The 24212-nt window shown below is 32.6% G+C and overlaps 1 protein-coding gene, 1 long non-coding RNA gene and 1 pseudogene across 2 annotated transcripts; all 3 read right to left on the bottom strand.

Moving 5' to 3' along the window:
- Window positions 1–3392: 3392 nt before the first annotated feature.
- On the bottom strand, window positions 3393–5046 carry LOC139903030 (uncharacterized). Its single transcript, XR_011777879.1, has 3 exons — window positions 5024–5046; window positions 3589–3670; window positions 3393–3442 (listed from the first exon to the last, which is right to left on the bottom strand). It is a non-coding gene; the product is annotated as an uncharacterized lncRNA (long non-coding RNA).
- Window positions 5047–5215: 169 nt separating this feature from the next.
- Window positions 5216–8926, bottom strand: LOC139900306 (uncharacterized; annotated as a pseudogene).
- A 2551-nt stretch (window positions 8927–11477) lies between these two features.
- Window positions 11478–14513, bottom strand: LOC139896657 (glutamine synthetase). Its single transcript, XM_071879303.1, has 12 exons — window positions 14322–14513; window positions 13751–13790; window positions 13544–13647; window positions 13399–13447; window positions 13182–13288; window positions 12998–13085; window positions 12773–12901; window positions 12604–12678; window positions 12442–12495; window positions 12285–12322; window positions 12031–12190; window positions 11478–11944 (listed from the first exon to the last, which is right to left on the bottom strand). The coding sequence occupies exons 1-12, from the start codon at window positions 14393–14395 to the stop codon at window positions 11801–11803; spliced, it is 1062 nt and encodes a 353-aa protein (XP_071735404.1). The 5' UTR covers window positions 14396–14513; the 3' UTR covers window positions 11478–11800.
- Window positions 14514–24212: the final 9699 nt, after the last annotated feature.

Below are 24212 nucleotides of genomic sequence, written 5' to 3'. Positions count from 1 at the left end.
TCACGGACTGCTATCATTTAACATTCGTCAAAAGGTTTCTGGAAAGATTCTAAATTTTAAGATAACGTTAAAACCTTTATCCATATTAAAATGGCTTGGCAATAATTTGTCAAAAGTGGTTCCAGATATTTATAAAGTTATATTCCTTTTTAAAGAAGACGTGACACTCAAATCATTTTATATAATTTCTAAAATTTATAACAATAAAAGATAATGATAATAACTTTAATAATCTACTTCATGACATGTTGTAAAATGTACAATTCTTTCAAAATATATCGTAGTACGTTTTATATCTTTGAAACCATAATTATATGTACTTGTGATTTATAAAACTTTAATTAGGTTTTATATACATACCCAAATTACATTATAAAACGTTTTAGTAATATAATTCTTTTAGACTGAAAATGTTTTCGTATGTTTGAAACTAAATCAAATAACTATCATAAAGTTTATTCTTCTAAAATTAAATTATATTCAGATCACATAATCTATTACTAGAACTTATGTTTATCCTCATAAGTTTATATTAACTTGTTTAATATCAAACAGGTGTTACTATATCTATTAATTGTATTCGAAACCGCTTATATATAAGTTCAATGTACTTTGTCAATATATATACACACACACACACACACATACGTTTCACATAACACGTTTTATTACATAGATGTTTATCTAAACCGAATAAGTATAACGTTATACGTTTAATACCTTGTTAACGTTTTCAAGTTATATAATAGATTTCATAACTTCTTTTCATATCAACCAAACCGTTAAATGTTTTATTAATAATTCTCAACTTAATATTCACACATATGTATATATATATTCATACGTATCTATTTACACATAATTGTTCGTGAATCGTCGGACACGGTCAAAGGGTAATTGATTACATGAATGTAGTTCCAAAATTTTGAGATTCAACATTACAGACTTAGCTTATCGTGTCGGAAACATATAAAGATCAAGTTTAAATTTGGTCGAAAATTTCCAGGTTGTCACAGTATACACTAACTTCACAACTGCAACTACAGTGTATACACTAAAACAATTAGCCTTGAAGCAGGAAAAAATCAACAACACACATCAGCAACAAAAACTTAACCTGTGTTAGTGATTTTAATGTCATCTAACATTAATTTTAGTTAATTGGGATTTACTTGGATGCAAGAGTTAGCTAGTTATACTTAACAACGGGTTCGGAGAGTGTGGAGTACACGCCCGTAAGAGTTGGCTAGCAACTATCGTGCAAATAGCGAGGGTCAAAAAGGTTTGCGCCCCCTTGCGAGGTCAAGGGGCAGCGTGATTTTGATTTCTTCTAGCCTAGAAACAATGGCGATCCGAAAACTGATTATATTTCGGGTTTTCATAGTTTTTCTGCATTCACAAAAAACACATAAGAAACACACATATTCGCTCATACGTGATTTTGATTTGTTCTTACCTAGAAACAAAATTGTTCTTGTCTTATCCCAATTAGGATTTCGTGTAAACCCGAGGCTTGTGAGGGGCGAAATACTTAATTAGGAAAGTATTTCACGATTCAGGAATAAATCCAGATTGTCTGTTTCATACCCGTTTTCTTACAGATTGTATATCCAATTATCAAGCATATTATTGTCCATTATTTATTAAAGAAATCCTTTTTATGATGTACTTGAAATCCCTCACTGGTATCGCCTAAGATACACAAATTATAAGAAACAATATCCGACTTATATAATCCCATTCGAATAGAGAAGACCACAATATTCGTACGTAATATATTCGTTTATGATGGTCAGGTCAAAGATCTGAAGACAATTGAAGCAGAAAACGGTGAAAAGAACAAACAAAACAAACAATGTTTAATTAAATCAAGTCAGTGGGTGCGACATAAAGCTCACACCCTGCCACAATCCATCAAGATAGAGCAGAAAGTTAAACATCTTAAGGAATCTAGTTGCACCCTGGGTGCATCCCTGCTGCAGCCTGCAAAAATGTACAACCTGTAACACACGTTTGACAGCCCCACAGAATTGAATTCGGTTTACAAGTTGCTGTTGCACCCTGGTTGCTTCGCAACAACCAAGCCAGTCAAAGTTTATTACATGGCTTCAAAGTTTATTACTTGACCTACATATCCCTCCAACAAAGCCAGTCAAAGTATTTTGTAACAATGAATCTACTACTGCTCTTGCTTCTAATCCTATAAATCATGCTAGGACCAAGCACATAGAGATTGATTGTCACTTTGTTAGAGACAAGATCAAGGCTAGATCTAATTCTACTGTTTTCATACCCTCCACATCTCAGGTTGCAGATGTTCTCACAAAGGCACTATGAAAATCTCCACACTTCAATTGTATATCCAAGTTTGACATTTGTGATCCATTCACACTGCCAACTTGCAGGGGGTAACAATGATAATATCACTGCATCTGGTCAACATGAAAGTCAATGTACATAGCTCAAGGTGACATCCAGTCAGTATGAGAAGCTTAGGAGATATCTCACAAATTGTAACAGAAATTCGTTAGTCTGTTAGTATAGTTAGAGTTAGATGTTAGTAACTTAACTGCTAGTGTTAGTATATATATCTGCTTCTTCTTCATTGTATTGTATCTTTTAAACTTTAATGGAAATCACAGAGTTTGCACTCAATTACATTTGATCTTAAGGGGCAACCTTGTGTGCATTGTTGAACTTCACGGGAGTCGAACTCCTGACCTCTCGCTAAGAGAGACAAGCCACTACCACATGAGCTACAACACAAGGTTAATTACAAAGATATTTAAAGCCAAAATTGACGTCTTGACTTCCGTTTAGAGCCTAAATTGAATTTCAGGCAGGATTTAAAACCCATGGAAATTTGATTATACCATTTTCATGGCGTCTCAAATTTATTTTTAATTTTATTTTACTATTTTTTTCAGAAATTTCCTACTTATTGGCCGGAGTTCCACTCAGAAACAATATCTTTATAATTCGAAGAGAAGATGACTTTCTCTACTTTTGAGAGTATTTTCACTCTGGGTGGAGAAATGAATTGTTTTTATTCTCGGATAGAGAATGATTATCTACATCTAATCTCTCCATACACCACTCATGTGATATTGGGTTTTGTTGTTGTTTGTAAATTTAAAGCCAAGAATTCCAAAATTATATTTGCATTGTATTGTTTATAACTTTAAAACTTTTCTTTGTACATATATCATATTCATACCTTTAATGATGAAAAACAAATAATGTGCACTTATCAGAGACCAAAGCATGAACAAACATGGGTATCAGTGACTAATCTAGAGTCGAAATTAACAACAAATAGGAAGAAAGATTAAAAATTAAAAACTTTGAAGTATAATGAGATAGCTTCTTCACCGTAAGCATGTCTGCATCATCAAGGATTCAAGGCTAGAGAAATGTCCAATCTGAACGTGTTTTTCCAAGGCTGCACAAAATAGACAAAAAGGATTGAGCTCCAAGTTATGTGATTCACCTGAGCAACACAAAGAGAGTGTTGAGAATATTAACAGCTGATGATACTGCCCTCAACCTGAGTAAACTATATAAAACATTTACAGTCGAATTATATACCCAAGATCAGTATAATCTTCAAGCGCAGGACCAAAAACAAGACGCGAAGAAGTAAGCATACACTATCAATCTGCATTTGAATCTAATGACCAATGAAGTTAAGTATAACAAAATAGAATTTATAGCAAAATGTTCCATCAGAGATATGCTTATACATTAAATTTAACACCAAAAAAGTTTTACGGTAACAAAAATTAATTTTAAGCCACACTTACAAAAATTGTATTAATCACAATATTCCTACGAAAGTTCGAATGACCAAAGATCTTGGTAACTAGAGACTCATGTTTTACTACTAAATCTAGTGTATGAATCAAGATTTATGGAAAAACACATCATATACCAAAGTATAAGTGCATAATGCTGCATACTTCATCAACACACACAACAGCATATAAAGTTGATTATCTAAACAAGCAAATAAATAATCCAACCAACTTCACAACTGTAAGTCTGTAACTACAGTGTATATACACTAAAAACAACTAGCCTTGAAGCAGAAATATCAACAACCCACATCAGTAACAAATTGTATATGTAAATATATCAGGCGTAATATTCTCATTATTTATTTAAAGAAATCCTATTTAATGATGGATTTGAAATACCTCACTGATATCGCCTAAGACACACATTTTTATAAAGCAATATCCACCTTACATTATCTGATTCGAATAGAGAAGGCCACAATATTCGTATGTAATAGTTTGTTTAATATGGTCAGGTCAAAGATATGGACTGAATATGGTCAGGTCAAAGATATGGACTGAATACAATTGGAGCAGAAAACAGTGAAAAGACCAAGCAAAACAAACATTTTTTAAAACAATGAGTCATGGGTGCGACATAAAGGTCACGCCCTACCACAAACCATCGAGTAAAGTCAGAAAGTTAAAGATCTTAAGGAATTTAGTTGCACCCTGGGTACAAGCCTGTTGCAGCCTGCAAAAATGTCGCAACTTGCAACACCCTGGTCGCATTAACAATAACCACCTACAACAATTCCCCTGTTTGGCTGTTTGCAACCTTAATATCCCCGAACCCTGTCCCACTCGCAACGCCTGCAACCTTGCTTCGTTGAATACAAGATTAACCTGTCCCCATACAAACAGATTTAATATTGTCACATCTGATCTCTACCAACGCGTGACAAAGGATGACGCTTTATTTGGCACCTCATTGGGAAAAGAAAGGTTCTACTGACGGTTATCTTTGGGTGGGTTTATCAATGAAATGGCAGATTACAGAAAAACGTCTCCAAAAAAATTTAAGTTTAAGCCTAGCAGTTTCAAAAAGTAAATGGCCCAATAAATTTTACTCACCTTCCTTACTAAAGCAGCTGGAGATAAATGCATGTATGTATCTAGCTTAGTTATATATGTATTCATAGTCAATTCATGTTTATGCATTTTGCCAATAAGGTACAAAAGGATACTACTCTCTCAGTCTCGATCAATTTAATAGTTCTGCTTTGCTTTTTGTCCACTCCAAAAATAGATGAGAATAATGAGATAAAGTTCTTTATACCCTTACATTATGCATGTAAAATAAAAAGATAAATAATAGTAAGAGGTAACTGTAAAGTGAACAAAAAGTACAGTGCGATAATGACTTTTCCAAAACTGTGTTTTTTTTTTGTCTGTGGACTATTAAACTGGAACGCAGAGAGTAATAACAAATGGCATTGGAAGCACATAATACTGCAAGAGTCTCCCCATATAACAAAGCACCTTAGAACCAATCTAGCGCATACAGTTGCCAACATGTAAAATATATTAATTAATAGAAATGTTATATAACATCAAAAGACAAGTAAGTTTACGTCAATACATACCTAACAAGCGATTACACAACAAACGTGCGAATAAGTGGTTCCACAAATTGTAGCAAGTTTTTCTAACTATTTGCATTTGCCAATTACAAAAGGCAACATCCAAGATGACTCAAATGCCATAATCCAGGATGCAAACTCATTCTGTACATCAAAATATTTTCCTAACTCAAATATAGTCTCGTATACATTCATAAAAACAGATAGCCCTTTAAAGTTAATATCATCTCTTCTGATTATATGTAACGCTTTGAGTACAACCTTCAACCAGTGATGTATAAGAAGCAATATCATAAATAAGTCCCTTTTCACTGCGTAACTTTTCAAAAGTTTCACGGTCTCCATATTTGCAGTGACCTTCCAATAAGATTATAAGTAATATCATCTGGAAACACACCCAAATCAAGCATTGACTGTAACAGCTTATTTGCATTTTTCATTTGCCCAAGCTTACATAACCCATTCATCAACACATTATACGTTATGATTCCTGGTACAACTCCATCCCTACGCATCATCTTCAACAACTGAAAACCCATTTTAACATCCCCCTTCTTACAAAACCCATCAATAACCATAGTGTAAGTGGCATTATCAGGTTTCAAACCCAATTTCGTCATCTCCCTAAGTAACTTTTCTGCGTCAATAACTAAACCTTCCCTACATAAACCTGATATAAGGGCTGTATACGCAACATTATCAAGAACAATTCCTTCATTGATCATTCTATTTTTAACGTCGAGTGCTAATTGCAAATCTCCCTCTTTGCAACATCCATCAAGTAAACATGTGTATGTAATATTGTCAGGTTTCAACCCCACGCGAATCATTTCATTAATTAGGTTTCTACCTTCGTTAATTTTACCACTCTTGCAAAGACCATTTACAAGGGTGTTGAAAGTAATCAAATCAGCTTTGACACCTCTTGTTACCATTTTACCGTACATTTGCATAGCCAAATCGATCCTTTTATTATTGCATAAACCGTTAATCAACGTCGTAAATATAACATCATTCGGTTTCAAACCTCTTTTACACATTTCATCAAACAGCTTATATGCATCACCTAATCTACTTGCTTTACACAGCCCATTAATCAAACCACTGTACGTAAACACATCAGTAACAAATCCACTCTCTTCTATAACCTCCTTTAACCTAAACCCGTCATCCAATCTCCCCAGTTTACAATACCCATTTAACAAAGTATTTAAAGTAACCAAACTCGGACGTAATCCCCACTTAGGCATTTCATCGAACACCTTCTTGGCGTCATTCATTCGACCTTGTTTACAAAACCTACTCATCAAATTATTAAAAACATATACACTTGCACCATATCCACATCTTAAAACCTCCATATAAAACCCCCAAGCAATCTCATTACTATTCGATTTCAACAAACAATCAATAATCCGTCTACAACACTCGAAACAAATCCTAACATTATTCTCTTTCGCCAACCGAAAACAATGAATCGCATCAGAAACAAAACCATGATCTAAATAACAGTTAACCAGTAAATTAAAAACAGAAAAGTCATCATCTTTGGCACAACTGGGACATTTTGTGTCAATAAATGTTTGAAATACAGAACCAGCAGAGTGTTTTCCTTTACGTGAGATAACAAATTTAAGTAAGGATTCGGACTGTGAATGCAACTGAGAAGCTGAAAGGAATTTGATCATGGTAGCGTATGATTGAATAGTGTGACGATATGGTGGTTGAGTTGAAATCCATTTAAAGAAGGATAACAGCGAGTGTGGGTTGAGTGAGTGTGGGTTGAGGTTAATTAGGTCGATTACGTGAGATGGTTTGATAGATGGTAGGTGTTTACGGAGTAAGGTTTCGAGTGGGTTTGAATTTGAACTGTTCGTGATGATGGCTTGAGATAATGTGGTGAGGAGTGGGTTTATTGGTTCGTGGTTGGTGGTTGACGGTGGTGGGTTGTACCAAGGGGTGACGGAGATGGTGGTGAGGAGGCGGCGGAGTTGGAGTTGGGGTGGTGGCGCACGGTGGAGGTTGGAGGTTTTGAAGTTATGCATAATTGTAAAGACGAGCAGTGAAGTGCTGCAGCTTCTTTACTTATTAGAGCAATCACAAATTACAATCCATACATGCATGATTTTCGACAAAGAGAGAACCGTCACATTAACGTCAAGTCATTATTTTCTTTCAACCACAAATGAATAAAAGTTACTTAAGTACAATGCACAACATATTAAAAGCACAAAGTTCGTCCTGCAATGTGCTTTAAAATGATATAGATCATCACGAGTCATAGATGACGAATGAATAACACACCATTACAATCCATCATTCATGTCTTGCATCACAAATGGATAACACACTCGCATCACAGGCCGATGAGAGTAGTCTTAAGGGGCTCTATCGTTACTCTTACCATATTATTCACATATGACAGCCCCTTGTTGTTTGAAAGATCTCCACTTTAAGACATTTTCTTTATTTTAGTTATTACTAGTATTTAAATGGTTGAAGTTAAATAAAAGACATTTTCTTTATTTTAGTTATTATTTAAATGGTTGAAGTTAAATATAGACTATATATTTTTTCAAATGTCTTGATGTAGGCTATATATCTATTTTTTTCTCATTGTCGGTTATATACTTTCAATAAATGTACTAATATAAACGATTATACTTTTTAAACTTTTAACCAAAAAAGGTGATGACGTGCCATCATATTTATATTTATATTTATAGTTTACATTATAACAAAAAAAGAAACTATATAGCCTACATTAAAACAAAAGAGAAACTATATAGCTGATTTATAGCTTTAATCTTTAATGATATTTAGTCCACGTCACATTTAAAAAAAATAAAAAAATTACACGTAATTATTTTGACCGGTTGTATCGGTAACTGGTATCCATTTGTTAACATGATAACACTTTTTGAAAGTATATAGCTGACACTGAAACGAAAATGGGTATATAGCATACATCAAGACATTTAAAAAAGTATATAGACTATTTGTTAACCCTTATTTAAATAAGAAGATTAGATTGGAAATTCCTTAATATTTTTTTCATTCGCAACAAAATATTTTCTTTGTGCGATACGCACAACGCCTAGTATCAATCGATTACAGCCACGACTACGGTAATACAATGACATTGTAGACTAATGGAAGGGATGTAGCACAGCTAAGTAGCGCGTTTGTTTAATTCGACATCGCTAGACCAACGAGAGAAGAGAATGGATATAAAACCCTTCAAAAGGCTATTTAAAAGCTCATACTTAGGTACGACTATCACATGGATGGCTAAGGGCAATGAGCGTCGGCTCACTGGTTGTCATGAAATCACATACATCGACTCCTTCTCATGTGGGTAGCAAAGCGTGGTGTATCGATCAGAGTGGGAAGAGACAATGCAAACGAAAGGAAAGGTCATTGTTAATATCAAAGGCCTGGGTCAATATACGGGAACCGTGTGTAGTTACCTTTATGATTGCTGAAACCACCATCTTGTGGAGCCATGATCGATCCGCTTGTTTAATGGTCTGGATTATTAATTAATTAGTGTGTCTGATGGTCACAAATAAATAAGACTTTGTTTGCCATATGACTTATGGAATAAACGGGTAAACCCGTAAATTGACTTATAATTTGTTTTCTAACAGCTGCAATGAAATGTTTAATGCTTGTTTTTAGTGAAAAAACGAAACTCGTATAGATAGCGAAATGGAAAACATCTTCAATCAAAAGTACCAAAAGTACAAGAATGAAACCGATGAGACTCGAACCTAGAAAACGGTAAAACAAACAAACTATCTATAATCGAACCGCACATAATGGAACCAACCTTAACCGAACAAAAATTACAACATACCAGGGTTAATATAAAGTTTGGTTTTTGTAAATTTGATTTGGTATATTTGGTGCATTTGGTATCTGGCGGGTATTATTTGAAATATTTGAGAATTTGATGGGTATTATTTAAAATATTTGAGAGTTTAACCAGGGTTAATATTTACCACGTCTAATTGACAACACGTCTAATTGACAAAAAAGGAACACGCCTAATTATCAATTAGACGTGTTAATTTAATCAATTAGACGTGTTAATATAATTAATTAGACGTGTTCAACACGTCTATTTGAGAATCTAGGAACACTTAGTGCTGCTCCATCTAGACATGTTGAAAAACACGTCTAATTAGCTTATCTGACACGTCTAAATGACGAGAAATGTAGTAGTGTCACACAATTTTTTTTTTTTCATTTGATTTATATTATATGGAGAATGCTAAATGTAACCCGAAGGGATACGTTTAAACATTTATTGCAAAATATTTTCTTATGATAATGTATCTTCTTCTTTTTTGCCGAAAATAACGATAACTTTCATAAAACGGAAAACATTCTCGAAAAGAAAACGAATTCAACAAAAAATACGAAAGATAAACCCGGCGAGGCTCGTACCTAGAAATCGATACCAACAAACTATCTATACCGAGTCACGCCTTCCCATAACCGTAACTAAAAAAGACTAAACGCAACCGAAAGAACAAGTTACAAATTCTGAGAAAACAACTAAACAAGAAAGGATAAACCAATAAAAGGACCTCAAATGTCCTTAATGAAGACTTCGAATTTGGTCATTTCAGCTCCTTGAACCACTTCTTCCTTACGCTTATGATGATTCTTATTCTGAAATGACGGTGCGGGTTATTTTTCCTTACCCAGGTCACACTCGGGCATACTCGTCATCATATTGAAAATATTAATGCATCATATTAGGGCTATAGTTATCATTTCCATGATAAATTGATGAACTGAAAGTTACTAAGTACGGAGTATTAAATGATTAACGATAGTAAATGAGGCTAATGTATGATGTTAATGATTTTTAGTAGTTATTTTTTTGTAAGTGATCAATTTTATTGACATATACGAGAATAGTAAGATGAACAATTAAAATAGAGTTATGGAGAATTTAAATGGGACAGAGGACTATTTGAATTATTCTATTTGGGCAGGTTGAATGATACAAAAATTGCACATACATTTAGGCTGAAAGATAAGTGGTCATGGAAGGCAAATGAATAACTCCGTCAAAACACATTATGTAATCCAATGTTATTCATCCTTAAGTTACAAGAAAAAAAATGCTAGTAGATCGCAAAACCGCACATTAAGATCCTTTCAAAATAGGTTGGCGTTAGCCCATAGATATCACTTAGAGGCCTTAAAGTGAAGTCAAGAAACAACACTATAAAATGGCTGCCTTGATGTGACTATACTAAATGACATTAGGTGCAGTATTATCTAACTCTAGTATTATTACTATTTTCGATACTAACAAGGAAACAAGAAACAACGTTGACTTGGTAACCAACACATAGAACTATGTTGGGAGGATTGAGGTCCGAGGTATGCCGGCTTTGTGCTCTCTAAACTCTTCACATCACCAAAGGGCAAAGCTCCTTGTACTCGGCAACTAGACGAATTATTCTAATAATGTATGTATCAATCAAGGCAAAACTTCAAGATAAAAATGTCGATTATCTTGTTTTAATTCTCTAAAACAATGTAGCTCACATCTTAATCCTCGAGTCGTAAGTCGCGACTTGGTTTTGTGAAGAACTTTTAGAAAATGACGTGATTCTTTTATAGGGATCACATAGTCGGCCTTTTGCATAGTCGACCTTTTGTAAGTAGGCTTAGTGACAAACGATATGCAAGCTAATTTGTATTATGCATAAACTATTATCACATTGTAATCGTCGATTTGCTTGTCTAGTCCAAGAAGATTCAGAAAAGACTTGCATTTGTATGCGAAAACAAGACACTCTTCTGGCACATAAAAATATTATCAAAACGCTGAATCTAATACGTTGTTATTATAAAGTATTAGGATACTAATTTAAATTAGGTTAGTGTAAATGACTCGCCCCGATAGGCTCAGTCCAATACAGTTGTATGTATCTTGTACTCTATAAATAGATCGATGTAGTACACAATAACAAACATGTTAGTAAAAAGTTCAAAACATGCGCAAACAGAGCGAGCAACAAAGGGATCCATTTCAACCCTCCATATTGTTATTTAAAAATAGATAATATCAACAATCTTTCCATGAAAACAACATGGAAAAAATCTCAAATGCAGTAGTAGATATCTTACATTTTGAACTCAAAATGCTTTACTCCCAGAAGCATGAAACATCAAGATGAAACTAAAAAAAAAAAAAAAAATACAAAGAAAAAAAGGTAGGATGCAAACTAATTTTAAAGACAGTCAATAAGAAGGGTTGTTCCAAATCTTATGCTCGTCCTTTTTTTTTTTAATCTCCCTCCCAAAAAGGCTTCATAATTCCATCAACCAAATCTTTATTGTTCAAGATTTGCTTTATAGAATGGTAGTTTCTGCGATCATGGATGTCACGACGTACGGATCCATATTTGAAGCTGGCCTTCGGTCCTCAAAGTAACCTTTTCCGTCTTTTTCAGTGTCCCTACCAACACGAATAGATGCTCCCCTGTTTGCAACACCCTGCGCGATAATATTATACATAATTACATCCTTGAGGAACATAAAATGTGTTCAAATTTGAGTTTTTTCGTTAGTTTATGGTGTACCCATAAGAAAGTGTTGATATCGGCAGTTTCATGATGACCAGTGAGACGACGTTCATTGCCTTCACCATAAGCATCAATGTGTTCTTTGTGCTTTTTACCTAATTTCTCAATAGCTTTCTTAATCACTTCATAACCTCCATCTTCTCTCATGGACTTTGTGCTGAAAGATCATGATTATGGTTTTATATTTAGTTTAAATTAAACTTAACGAAATGAATGAAATGGGATTAAGTAGAAAGATATGCATAGAATACCTGTAATTCGTGTGAGCACCGGCGCCATTCCAGTCACCCTGGTCAATATTACATCTTTAGAACCCAACACTCCAATCAAATATAAGAATAGAACACGAAAAAAAGTATTTTTTTTAATAGTGATTTTATATATATCTAATAAAAAAAAAGAACTAACCGGAATTGGTTTGGGGTCAAATGAGACTACCACCCCAGAAATCTCAGTGATTCTCTGAAAGAAAAGGGAATTTATATATCAAGATTACATTCTGATAAATTAGTAATTAGTAATAATAATATAATACATTAATTAATAAGTAAGTGGAGTCGATTAAAGTACCTCAAGAATGTAACGGGCGACCCACAACTCGTCACCTGCAGAAATACCTACAGAAGGTCCTACTTGAAATTCCCACTGTAAGCAAACATGAAAAAATAAGTTTAGAAATGGTAACTAGGCCAAAATCGGAGTCAAAATTCGGTCTTGGTCAAAAAAGTCAAACTTTTACCTGGCCGGGCATAACTTCACCATTGATACCACTAATATTGATGCCGGCATAAAGACAGGCCTTATAATGAGCATCGACAATATCGCGTCCGAAAGCCTTATCAGCACCAATACCACAATAGTAGGGCCCCTAAATTGCATCACATCACATGAATATACAATTAAAGTTTTGAAACAATATTTACGTGAGCGCATTTATAAGCATTAAGAGCACAAGATTTATTACCTGTGGACCAGGGAAACCACCTAGAGGCCAGCCCAAAGGCCAGTTGACATCCTTCTGTAACAAGGTGTATTCTTGCTCGATTCCGTACCTATTAATATCAAATATCAAATAATAAGTTAATTAACAGATAATAAGTCCCAAAAAAACAGGGTTTAAGGTATATATGATTAATAACAATATATACCATGGAACCTCCTTTTCGACTTCTGGTTTACTGAAGATTTTGGCAGCAGCACATCTTTTGTTAGTCGGGATAGGCTCACCGGCAGGGGTGTACGCATCACACATCACCTAAAATACCAAAATAAAAAATATTTTAATAATAAAGTTTCAAACTTTAAGCAACATACTAAACATTAATAATAAAAAAAGGAGGAATCTTGAGATTCTTGAATGAATACCAAGATATGGTTGCCCCTTCTGAATGGATCCTTGAATATAGCTTGTGGGCTTCATTAAAATACAATTGTCAGTCTACAAATTATATAAAAATTCAATCTTTATATAACAAAATTACATTTTAAATTACAGGGTATGAATACTCACTATAGAATGACCTCACTATCCTCACCAGGGGCTTGCCCTGTTGAAGACCCATCATAGTTCCATTTGGGTAGCTTCTTTGGGTCATCCACTGGTCCTGAAAGAGTCTAAAAAACCAAAAAAAAAAAATTAAAAAAAAAAAATAACAGTATATAAATGAGTCCAAAAAGATTAATAATTTCAAGATTCTTGACAAATAATTCTACTTACTCTTGCTTTGCTTCTAAGATCCATGCCTGATCCACCAATCCTATAAACAGTAACCACTTCAATTAAAAACTATGAAATAAAATAAAATAAAATCTTTTTGAGTAAATTTAATTTGTGACAAAATTGAATTTAAATCTATTAGATTTAATTCAATACCAAGATGCTCTGACTAATTCAGTACACAACGAAAAGTCAAACTTCTTATGTGCTTTATAGTTTTTAGTTTGTAAAGATTCAAGAACATATAGGGAATTTGCAAGCTTATTCACTAATTGCTGAGTTTATATTGATTCGAATATATCTCTTAGTTCATATAAATAAGTATGTGCATTTTGGTTTTTTGATTAGTACAATAGTACCCCAAATTACTCGGAGCTAGCACAAAAACACGTAATTATATATATGCGCCATTAACAAAATAACAAACAGAGTCATACAATTAAATAGATAAAGCTACTTAATTTATGATAAGAATCATAAGTTATAAACAGAATGAACCATAAAACAGGGGAATCATAGAGGGTAAAAATTAGTAAGAAAAAAGAAAGCAATTAAGTATAAGAATGCATACCATATGTATTCTGCAATAATTTTATCGGTGGAACCAGAAAGATCAAGATTGATAAGATCCGAAAGTAGAGCCATGAGATCCGAACCCGAATATATATGTGGATTCAAGAGAAAAAAGAGAGATGATAGATGATAGATATAAAGATGAATGTGGGAGAGGGGTGAGTGTGCGCTTATATAAGTGCAGTTTAGTTTGTTCTTTGTTGATTATGATACGAAAGTTGCATTTTTTTAATACTTCGATAACAAGAATTTTGCGGTTGGGTGTATCGTAATTATTTATTTGAATTTTATATGTGTATTTGAGAAAATATAGAATATTATAATATATATAAAGTTTTTAAAAACAAGTTGGAATGAAAAGGTATTACGTTTTTCTTGGGGAAATAAACTGGAATTTGTTTATCTCACATTTATATTTATTTATAGCGGTTGCATGTGATGAGTGTAGAGTATATTGGAGTTATTATCGTAAGAGATAAATTAAGAATATGTTTCACGTTTGAATTAATTTTCTGTTGAAAGTTGAAACTGAAATTAGGTTACACAATGTATTGAATGTAATTTACGAATTTGTAGAAAATAATGATATCTAAGATTTCGTATTTATATTTTGAATTATTCTAAAAACATTAAATTCTATATTTCTGCATATAGTAATAATACGTTGAAGAATTGTTAATTTTTTGAAGTGTGATTACTTTCCGTGTACAAATAAATACGGAGCAATACATTTTTTATAAAATTTATTGAGTTGTTATTAAAAAAAGTCCTTAAATACTTTATTGACATTAACTGTTTTGGGATTAGTTATAAATCTCATAGAAATATGATTACTAGGATTATCATTAAAAAATTCTCATATTTTATTGATAATTAATTATTTCAATATTGGTATTGATCAGTGTTGTAAAAGTCGGCCGACTTGACCGACGCGTCGGCCGATGCGTCATTTTTTTAGGCTCTCCGTCCCGTTTTTTCTAAAAACGACTCAAAAGACGGTCAAAGTTAAAAGTTCGATCAAAGTCTGTCAAAGACGGTCAAAGTTGGTCAAAAAAGGTAAAAATCAGTCAAATTTTCGTCAAGATGTGATATGTTTTAAAATTAGGGTTTGTTTTCATTTTTTGGGCCGCTCTTTTCTCTGTGTCCTTACTGATTATGTACTCGGTAACATTAATTGAGTTTAAAGTTTGATTGTATTTAAATTCAAGTTCTTATTTAAGAAATTTATGGTACGGAATCAGCTATTTTATACATATATAAATATATATTTAGTAAATTATTAATAAAGTCAACGTTGGTCAACGACCGATGCGTCCACGACGCGTCCCCGACTCGACCGACGCGTCCTTTTTAAGTCTCGACCGATGCGTCCCCGACTCGCGACTTTTACAACCTTGGTATTGATATTGATATTATAGGAATAGGAATAGGAGTATGATTACTATTCATGTATCATCAGTATTAGGCTAGTTAATTAATAATTAATTAATAAAGGAGTTACATATAAATAATAATAATACATGTAAAAAGTGATCAATCTATAATCAATAACAAAAAAATATACTAATGAATGAATAATGTATTATGATCATGGGTTACTAAAAAAAATGCCTATTTTCAAAAGAAATTATAGTGGTACGCTTTCATATAAACAAAGTAGCCAAAACACCCACGTAAGTCGCAAATTTATCTTGCGACTTTGTGACTTGTTACCGATAAAATCAGGTCGCGACTCAAAATTTATAGGTCATGATCGTGTGTACTCAGTCAGCCAGACCTTGGTACTTGTAACCTTGCGACTGACTGACGACAAACAGTCAGTATCGAGTCGCAAGGTCTATCCGACTGAGTACAGATGGTCATGACCAATAAATTTTGAGTCGCCACTAGAAATTTATCGATCATGAACGATAAATAGCAAGTCGCTAGACAACCTTATGACTTGCGTGTGTGTTTTGTCTTTGTTAATTTCGGGGCGTATCGTTATAACCTTTTGAAAAATGAGCGTTTTCGTTAATATCTCTATACATATTTATTATGGTATAGTTTATTTCACTCTTTAGAGCTTATAAAATTTTGTGTTAGTGGATGGCGATAGATTGATATTTTCATTTTAAATTATTGATTTGATAATATAATATAATATTTTATCAATACGCGCACAAACTTTTATATATATATATATATATATATATATATATATATATATATATATATATATATATATATATATATATGCTTCTTATTACTTTAGATAACACAATATAATAGATAACAAATAAAAAATAGTGTTATAATATATAAATATATATATAAATGGATAGTCAATTATTGATACACAAAAGTAATATTATTGTATTACCTAAACTTGTGATATTTTTGCTATAAATAGCCATGAATGCAAGCATTAAACTTGCACCATTTTCTCACACTTACAAAGTGTTTCTTTCTTTCTCTCCATTATCATCTTTGTTCTTACACTTCATTATTAGCATTCTTAATCAAGAATCAAACCACTAAAGGTAGTTATAAGCCTACTGAATTATAACATCAAGAATCAAACCACTAAAGGTAGTTATAAGCCTACTGAATCATAACACGTTATCAGCACGATAATCTTAATACTAATTATGGTTGGCTCTGCCACCTAAATGATATATGGTCGGTTATACCATCTGAATAATATATGGTCGACAATGTCGCCTACTTATCATTTATGTTATATTAAATTTATGTTTAATGTTTATATACTTATGAATATAAATTGACTCTAATTTATCATGTTGTTTGTTTTAATTTTTGATAATAGAAAATGTCGAATCTGGAAAAGCTTAAATTTACTCCTTTAGAATCAACGGGAAATAACTACATGCCATGGGTTATAAAAGTAAAAATGCATCTTAAATCAATGGGCATTCTTGAAACCATAAATGAAAACAACACTTGTTCTGAAAAAGAACAAGCAACGGTATGTTGCTTTATTCATCAACATATTGATGAATGCTTACAAAATAATTATGTGACTGTAGAAGATCCCCATGTTTTATGGGAAGGTCTCAAAAGCAGATTCAATAATCAAAGAGAAATTTTACTTCCAGCTGCTATGGATCAATGGAGAACATTAAGGTTCCAAGACTTTAAAAAAGTAAATGAATACAGCTCAGCTCTGTATAATACAGTCTCACAATTTAAATTCTGTGGACATGAAATAAGTGATGCAGACATGTTGGAGAAAACTTTCTCCACAATGAATGCTGCCAACATCACAGTGCAAAGAAATTTGAGAATGCTAAAGTTCAACACATATCCTGAACTTAATTCATATCTCTTGGTTGCAGAGCAAAATGATGAGCTATTAATGAAAAATCAGCAATCCCGTCCTACTGGTACACTTGCAATCCCTGAAGCAAATACTGCAAATAATTATAAACAGGGACAAGGACGCGGGCAAGGTCGTGGTTATAATAACCATCGCCATCATCATGCCAAAAGCCATAACTATGGTAGAAACCATCCTTATGGTAATGGGAATGGGCGTGGACGTGGCCGTGGCCGTGGTGGTCAAAGAAATAATAATCCACGAAAATATAAATATCAACCACAAAACAAGCCCACTAAACAAGATGTTGAAGAAAATTCTTCTAAAAATTCTGAAGAATCTTGTTACAGATGTGGTAGAATGGGCCACTGGGCTAATACTTGCCGAACATCTAAATATCTTTTTAAGATGTATCAGGATTCGCTGAAAGGTAAAGAAAATGAAGTAAATTTTATGGATAATATTGATCCAACAGTCACTGAGCAACCATCTGATTTATATGAAGATTTCTTGAATTAAATTAATATGTTTCTTTTATAAATAAAACGATTTAACCTTTGTCATCATGTTTTCTCAAATGTTTCAGTTTATATGTTTTATCAAATGTTCCAGTTCTATGTTTGATGTTTCAATTCTATGTATGTCAAATGTTTCAGTTTTATCTATTTGTGTGTAATAAACATTTTGTGTAACATTTATATACTTACTGTTTGTTTCTTATATATGAAGTTTAATATGAATTCTGCTGGAACACAACATCAATCAAGTAGTGAAGATCTCTGTATAGCAGATAGTGGTACTACACACACTATACTTAAATCTGAAAAATATTTCATTGATTTGAAACCAACGAAAGGAACTATACATACAATATTAGGTGCTGCTAACTTGATAGAAGGGATAGGAAAGGCAAAATTCATATTACCAAACAGTACAACATTTTTAATTAATAATGCCTTATTCTCTCCTAAGTCAAGCAGAAATTTATTGAGTTTTTCTGACATATACCTTAATGGATATGATTATCAGTCAGTAACGGCAGAAAATGAGAAATATTTAAGTATCACTAACAAGAATCACGTGATTGAAAAACTGTCAAGACTTAATTCTGGATTACATTATACACATATAAATGTACCAGAAGCACATATGGTGATTAAAGAAAAGTATATTGATCCTGGTGTATTTAATTTATGGCATAACAGATTGGGCCATCCAGGATCAACAATGATGAAAAGAATTATTGAATGTACACATGGACATTCACTGAAGGATAGAAAAATCCTTTATGATACAATGGTTCCATGTATATCTTGCTCTCTTGGAAAATTGATAACTAGACCCTCACCACTTAAGGTTGAGAAAGAATCACCAATGTTTCTTGAAAGAATTCAAGGTGATATTTGTGGACCAATTCATCCACCATGTGGACCATTTAGATATTTTATGGTCCTAATAGACGCATCTAGTAGATGGTCTCATGTTTGTCTGTTATCAAGCCGTAATGTGGCATTTGCAAAATTTCTTGTCGAAATTATTAAATTGAGAGCACATTTTCCTGATTACATCATTAAAAAGGTGAGACTTGATAATGCTGGTGAGTTTACATCTCAAGCATTTAATGACTATTGCATGTCTATAGGAATTGTTGTTGAACATTCTGTTGCTCATGTGCATACACAAAATGGTTTAGCCGAGTCACTGATTAAACGTTTACAGTTAATCGCTAGACCATTGATAATGAGAACAAAACTCCCTGTATCTATATGGGGTCATGCAATTTTACATGCTGCTGCATTGATTCGCATCAGACCAAGTGCAAGTCATAAATATTCCCCCCTACAACTTGCTTTTGGTCAAGAGCCAAATATTTCCCACCTTAGAACATTTGGTTGTGCAGTATATGTTCCAATTACGCCACCACAACGTACAAAAATGGGTCCTCAAAGGAGGTTGGGAATATATGTTGGATATGAAACATCTTCAATCATAAGGTATATTGAACCTATGACAGGTGATGTTTTTACAGCACGTTTTGCTGATTGTCATTTTAATGAAACATTGTTTCCTAGATTAGGGGGAGAAATAAAAAATAAAGAAAATGATGTTTCATGGTGTGAACCTCAATTAAAGTATCTTGATCCTCGCACAAAAGAATGCGAGATAGAAGTTCAAAAGATAATGCATATACGGGAACTTGCAAATCAATTGCCTGATGCATTCACAGATACAAAAAGGGTGACTAAATCATATATACCAGCAGTTAATACTCCAGCTCGAGTTGAGATTCCAAATCGGAAAACTGATAATGTAGTCACTCAGGAATCTATGCCACGTCTGAAACGTGGGAGACCAGTTGGTTCCAAAGATAAAAATCCTCGAAAAAGAAAATCAGCTGATAATAAGGTAAAAGAAAGTGTTCAAGAAGAACCACAAATTAGTACTCCTACTGCAGAGGAGATTGATGATGTCAATACAGAAATTGCAATCAATTATGCACATTCAAAAATATTATGGAACCGAAATGAAATGAAAAATCTTGATGAGAAATTTTCATTTAATGTTGCATATGACATCATGAATAATGATGATGATCCAGAACCAACATCTATGGTTGAATGTCAAAATAGACATGATTGGGCTCAATGGAAAGAAGCAATACGAGCTGAATTAGAATCACTCAATAAAAGAAAAGTTTTCGGATCCATCATTCTCACTCCTAAAGATGTGAAACCTGTAGGATACAGATGGATTTTTGTCCGAAAAAGAAATGAGAAAAATGAAGTTACAAGGTATAAAGCTAAACTTGTAGCTCAAGGTTTTTCTCAAAGACCGGGAATTGATTATGAAGAAACTTATTCCCCTGTTATGGATGCAATTACTTTTAGATACTTAATCAGCCTGGCAGTTTCTAAAAATTTAGAAATGCATCTCATGGATGTTGTGACTGCTTATCTATATGGATCACTTGATAGTGATATATATATGAAGATACCTGAAGGATTTAAGGTACCAGAAGCATCAAATGCAAAACCCAAAGAAATGTATTCGATTAAATTACAAAGATCTTTATATGGGTTAAAACAATCGGGACGTATGTGGTATAACCGATTAAGTGATTACTTGATAAGCAAAGGGTATACAAATAACCTTACTTGTCCTTGTGTTTTCATTAAGAAAACAACATCCAGATATGTGATCATAGCTGTTTATGTTGATGATCTTAACATCATAGGTACAAATAAAGAGATCCATGAAGCCATTCAACTTCTAAAGAAAGAATTTGAAATGAAAGATCTCGGAAAAATCAAGTATTGCCTTGGTTTACAAATTGAGCATATGCCTAATGGTTTACTTGTACATCAAACAACATATACTGAAAAGATTCTGAAACATTTCAATATGGACAAGGCAAAACCATTAAGTACTCCTATGGTTGTTAGATCACTCAATGTTGAAACTGATCCAGTTCGTCCACATGAAGATCATGAAGATATTCTTGGACCAGAAGTACCATATCTTAGTGCAATTAGAGCTCTTATGTATCTTACAAATTGTACAAGACCTGACATTTCTTTTGCAGTTAATTTGTTGGCAAGGTTCAGCTCTACTCCTACCAAAAGACACTGGAATGGGATCAAACACATATTTCGATACCTTCGAGGAACTACTGATTTAGGATTATTTTATTCTAACGAATCAAAACAAGATTTGGTTGGTTATGCTGATGCAGGTTATTTATCTGATCCACATAAAGCTAAATCTCAAACTGAATATGTATTCCTAAATGGAGGTACTCCAATATCATGGCGTTCTCAAAAACAAACACTTGTTGCTACATCATCAAATCATGCCGAAGTGATTGCATTACATGAAGCTACTCGGGAATGTTTTTGGTTGAGATCAATGACACAAATCATTACTGATTCTTGTGGACTAGAACGCGATAAAAGTCCAACAATTATCTATGAAGATAATGCAGCTTGCATAGCACAGATGAAAGAAGGGTATATCAAAAGTGACCGAACCAAACACATACCTCCTATATTCTTCTCATACACTCAAAATCTCATTAAGGACAACGAGATTGAAATGAGATATGTTCAATCCAGCAAAAACTCTGCTGATCTTTTCACGAAAGCACTTCCAACTGCTATTTTCAGAACACACGTTCATAACATTGGTATGAGACATGTTCAAAAGATGTAACAACTGAAGCGATGTCTACTTGAGGGGGAGTCAACTCCATGCTACACTCTTTTTCCCTTAGCTAAATTTTTTTTTCCCACTGGGTTTTCTTTAGCAAGGTTTTTAACGAGGCAGTAACTTACAGTTGATCTTCAACAAACAAAATTGTTATCCAAGGGGGAGTGTTATAATATATATATATATATATATATATATATATATATATATATATATATATATATATATATATATATATATATATAATGGATAGTCAATTATTGATACACAAAAGTAATATTATTGTATTACCTAAACTTGTGATATTTTTGCTATAAATAGCCATGAATGCAAGCATTAAACTTGCACTATTTTCTCACACTTACAAAGTATTTCTTTCTTTCTCTCCATTATCATCTTTGTTCTTACACTTCATTATTAGCATTCTTAATCAAGAATCAAACCACTAAAGGTAGTTATAAGCCTACTGAATTATAACATCAAGAATCAAACCACTAAAGGTAGTTATAAGCCTACTGAATCATAACAAATAGAATCTTTTTTTAAATACATGCTTTATTGTTAGTATAATATAATATAATTAGTAAAATGACCCGTGAAATCACGAGTTTGTTTAAACGAAATAATTTAATGACATGTTTAGGTATTAAGTGAATGTAAATGCTGAAGTCATTTATTTTAATGACCCGTTTGACTAAGAAACTTGTCGTTGTTTTTACAAATATATAGAGACATGTATTTTCGCATACATATGTAACGTAATTAATTTCGTAAACAATAACAACCTAATATTTGAATATTAATAATTTAATTATTATTATTATTATTATTATTATTATTATTATTATATTAAAAGTAAATAATAATAATAAAGTTCGCTCTAAGTTGAGTATTTATATTTTTAATAATAATAATAATTATAAGTAATAATAAATGCTTTTTTGATTTTTTTTTAGAAAATTAAAATTATAATTTAGGAGAGATTAGTATTTCTTTTTATAAAAAATTTTCTATTATTTTTTTAATTAAATTAATATATAATTATGACATCATCATTATAAAAATTAGTGAATAATTAGCTTAATGATAATATCATCATTTTAGAGCTTTATATGACTATATAGATATGCTCCTTATAATATTAGTATTATTAACCTAATTAATAAATACTAAATTTGATTTAATGTTTCAAACATTTTTGATAATATCTTTATTTATTCAATAATAATAAGCTTAATATTTTATGTGTTAAACATTGTGACATTTATGTTACAATTATAAATTATATACTCGAGGCCTGAGGGTACTTATTATTTATACTATTTTTAGAATTTTGACAATTAAATTTGAACATTTGAAAAGGGAATTAATATTTCTAACATGATTTTTGATAGATTCGCTCTTTAATCTACTTTTAAATGATGTCTTACAAAGATTTATTATTAGTATTTAATGGAAAATATTTCTGAAAACTTGAATGAAATTGTGATTGATATATCAAATACAGTACTGAAAATATCACATAATAATTCAATAGATAAGTGTATAATAGATTCGGAGAGTGATAACTAACACCTCATATACCCTAAAACATCCCACGAGACTAACATGATGCATTGATTTTTAAAGTGGTCTTCGTTTTTTTTTTTACAGCGATTGAGATCACTCGAGGAGGACTAAATCACCTGTTGTGATCATCACCCGTTTTGACTATGCCGATGCAACGATAATAACCCCGCCCTCCATCGCTGCCCGGGAGAAAACCTTGAAACCGATCCAAGGGCACTGCCAAGTAAAACCCCCTCCCTTTTATCCCCCCCCCCCCAAACGATATGGGAAATGTGTCATGGGTGGATACTTCATGGCAGGTGTTCAAAGTATCAATCTAATTGTTTTCTTTATTCTTGTTTGTTTCTCATTGCATGATTAGTATTGTGCAGGTTTTCTGGTTGATTGTTTGGTGGCTATGTTGAAGTTGTTGCTGTATGATACTTGGTGAAGATTATTTAAAGGTTTTAGACTCTTTGAGAATCATGTGTTGTTAGTTGTTAAATCGACATACCTAGTATGGAGGTTTCTCTAATAGCACAACGATGGGACGTAGTTGAGTCTAATTCTAACATCCAAGGGTCATTCTTGTCAACTTCTAATAGTTTATATAGTTGAGGGGCTTAGATGCACTTTATGTAAAGTTTATGGGGTGTGTCGGTGTATATTTCTGATATATCCAGATTAGATCTAAGGTTTGATTCATTCATTCAATCAATCTCTTTCAGTTTGTAAAAAGCTCTCTAAATATTCTGTAATTCTTGTTAAGTTTCTTAATTCATCTAGTTGATGAATTGTGGTTATCTTTGAGATCAT

This window comes from Rutidosis leptorrhynchoides, chromosome 3, assembly GCF_046630445.1.
Source record: "Rutidosis leptorrhynchoides isolate AG116_Rl617_1_P2 chromosome 3, CSIRO_AGI_Rlap_v1, whole genome shotgun sequence".
Classification (NCBI taxonomy): Eukaryota; Viridiplantae; Streptophyta; class Magnoliopsida; order Asterales; family Asteraceae; genus Rutidosis; species Rutidosis leptorrhynchoides.
The sequence above is the reverse complement of the archived record's forward strand: the minus strand, read 5'-3'. Positions and strand labels throughout refer to the sequence as shown.

Bases quoted from the DNA above. Each gene is read 5' to 3' on its own strand.
- LOC139896657 (XM_071879303.1), bottom strand. From the start codon at position 14,395: ATGGCTCTACTTTCGGATCTTATCAATCTTGATCTTTCTGGTTCCACC. The intron at 13,791-14,321 runs GTATGCATTCTT...TACTGTTTATAG, and splicing joins ATTATTGCAGAATACATATG to GATTGGTGGATCAGGCATGG. The intron at 13,448-13,543 runs GTGAGTATTCAT...ATTTTAATGAAG, and splicing joins GATAGTGAGGTCATTCTATA to CCCACAAGCTATATTCAAGG.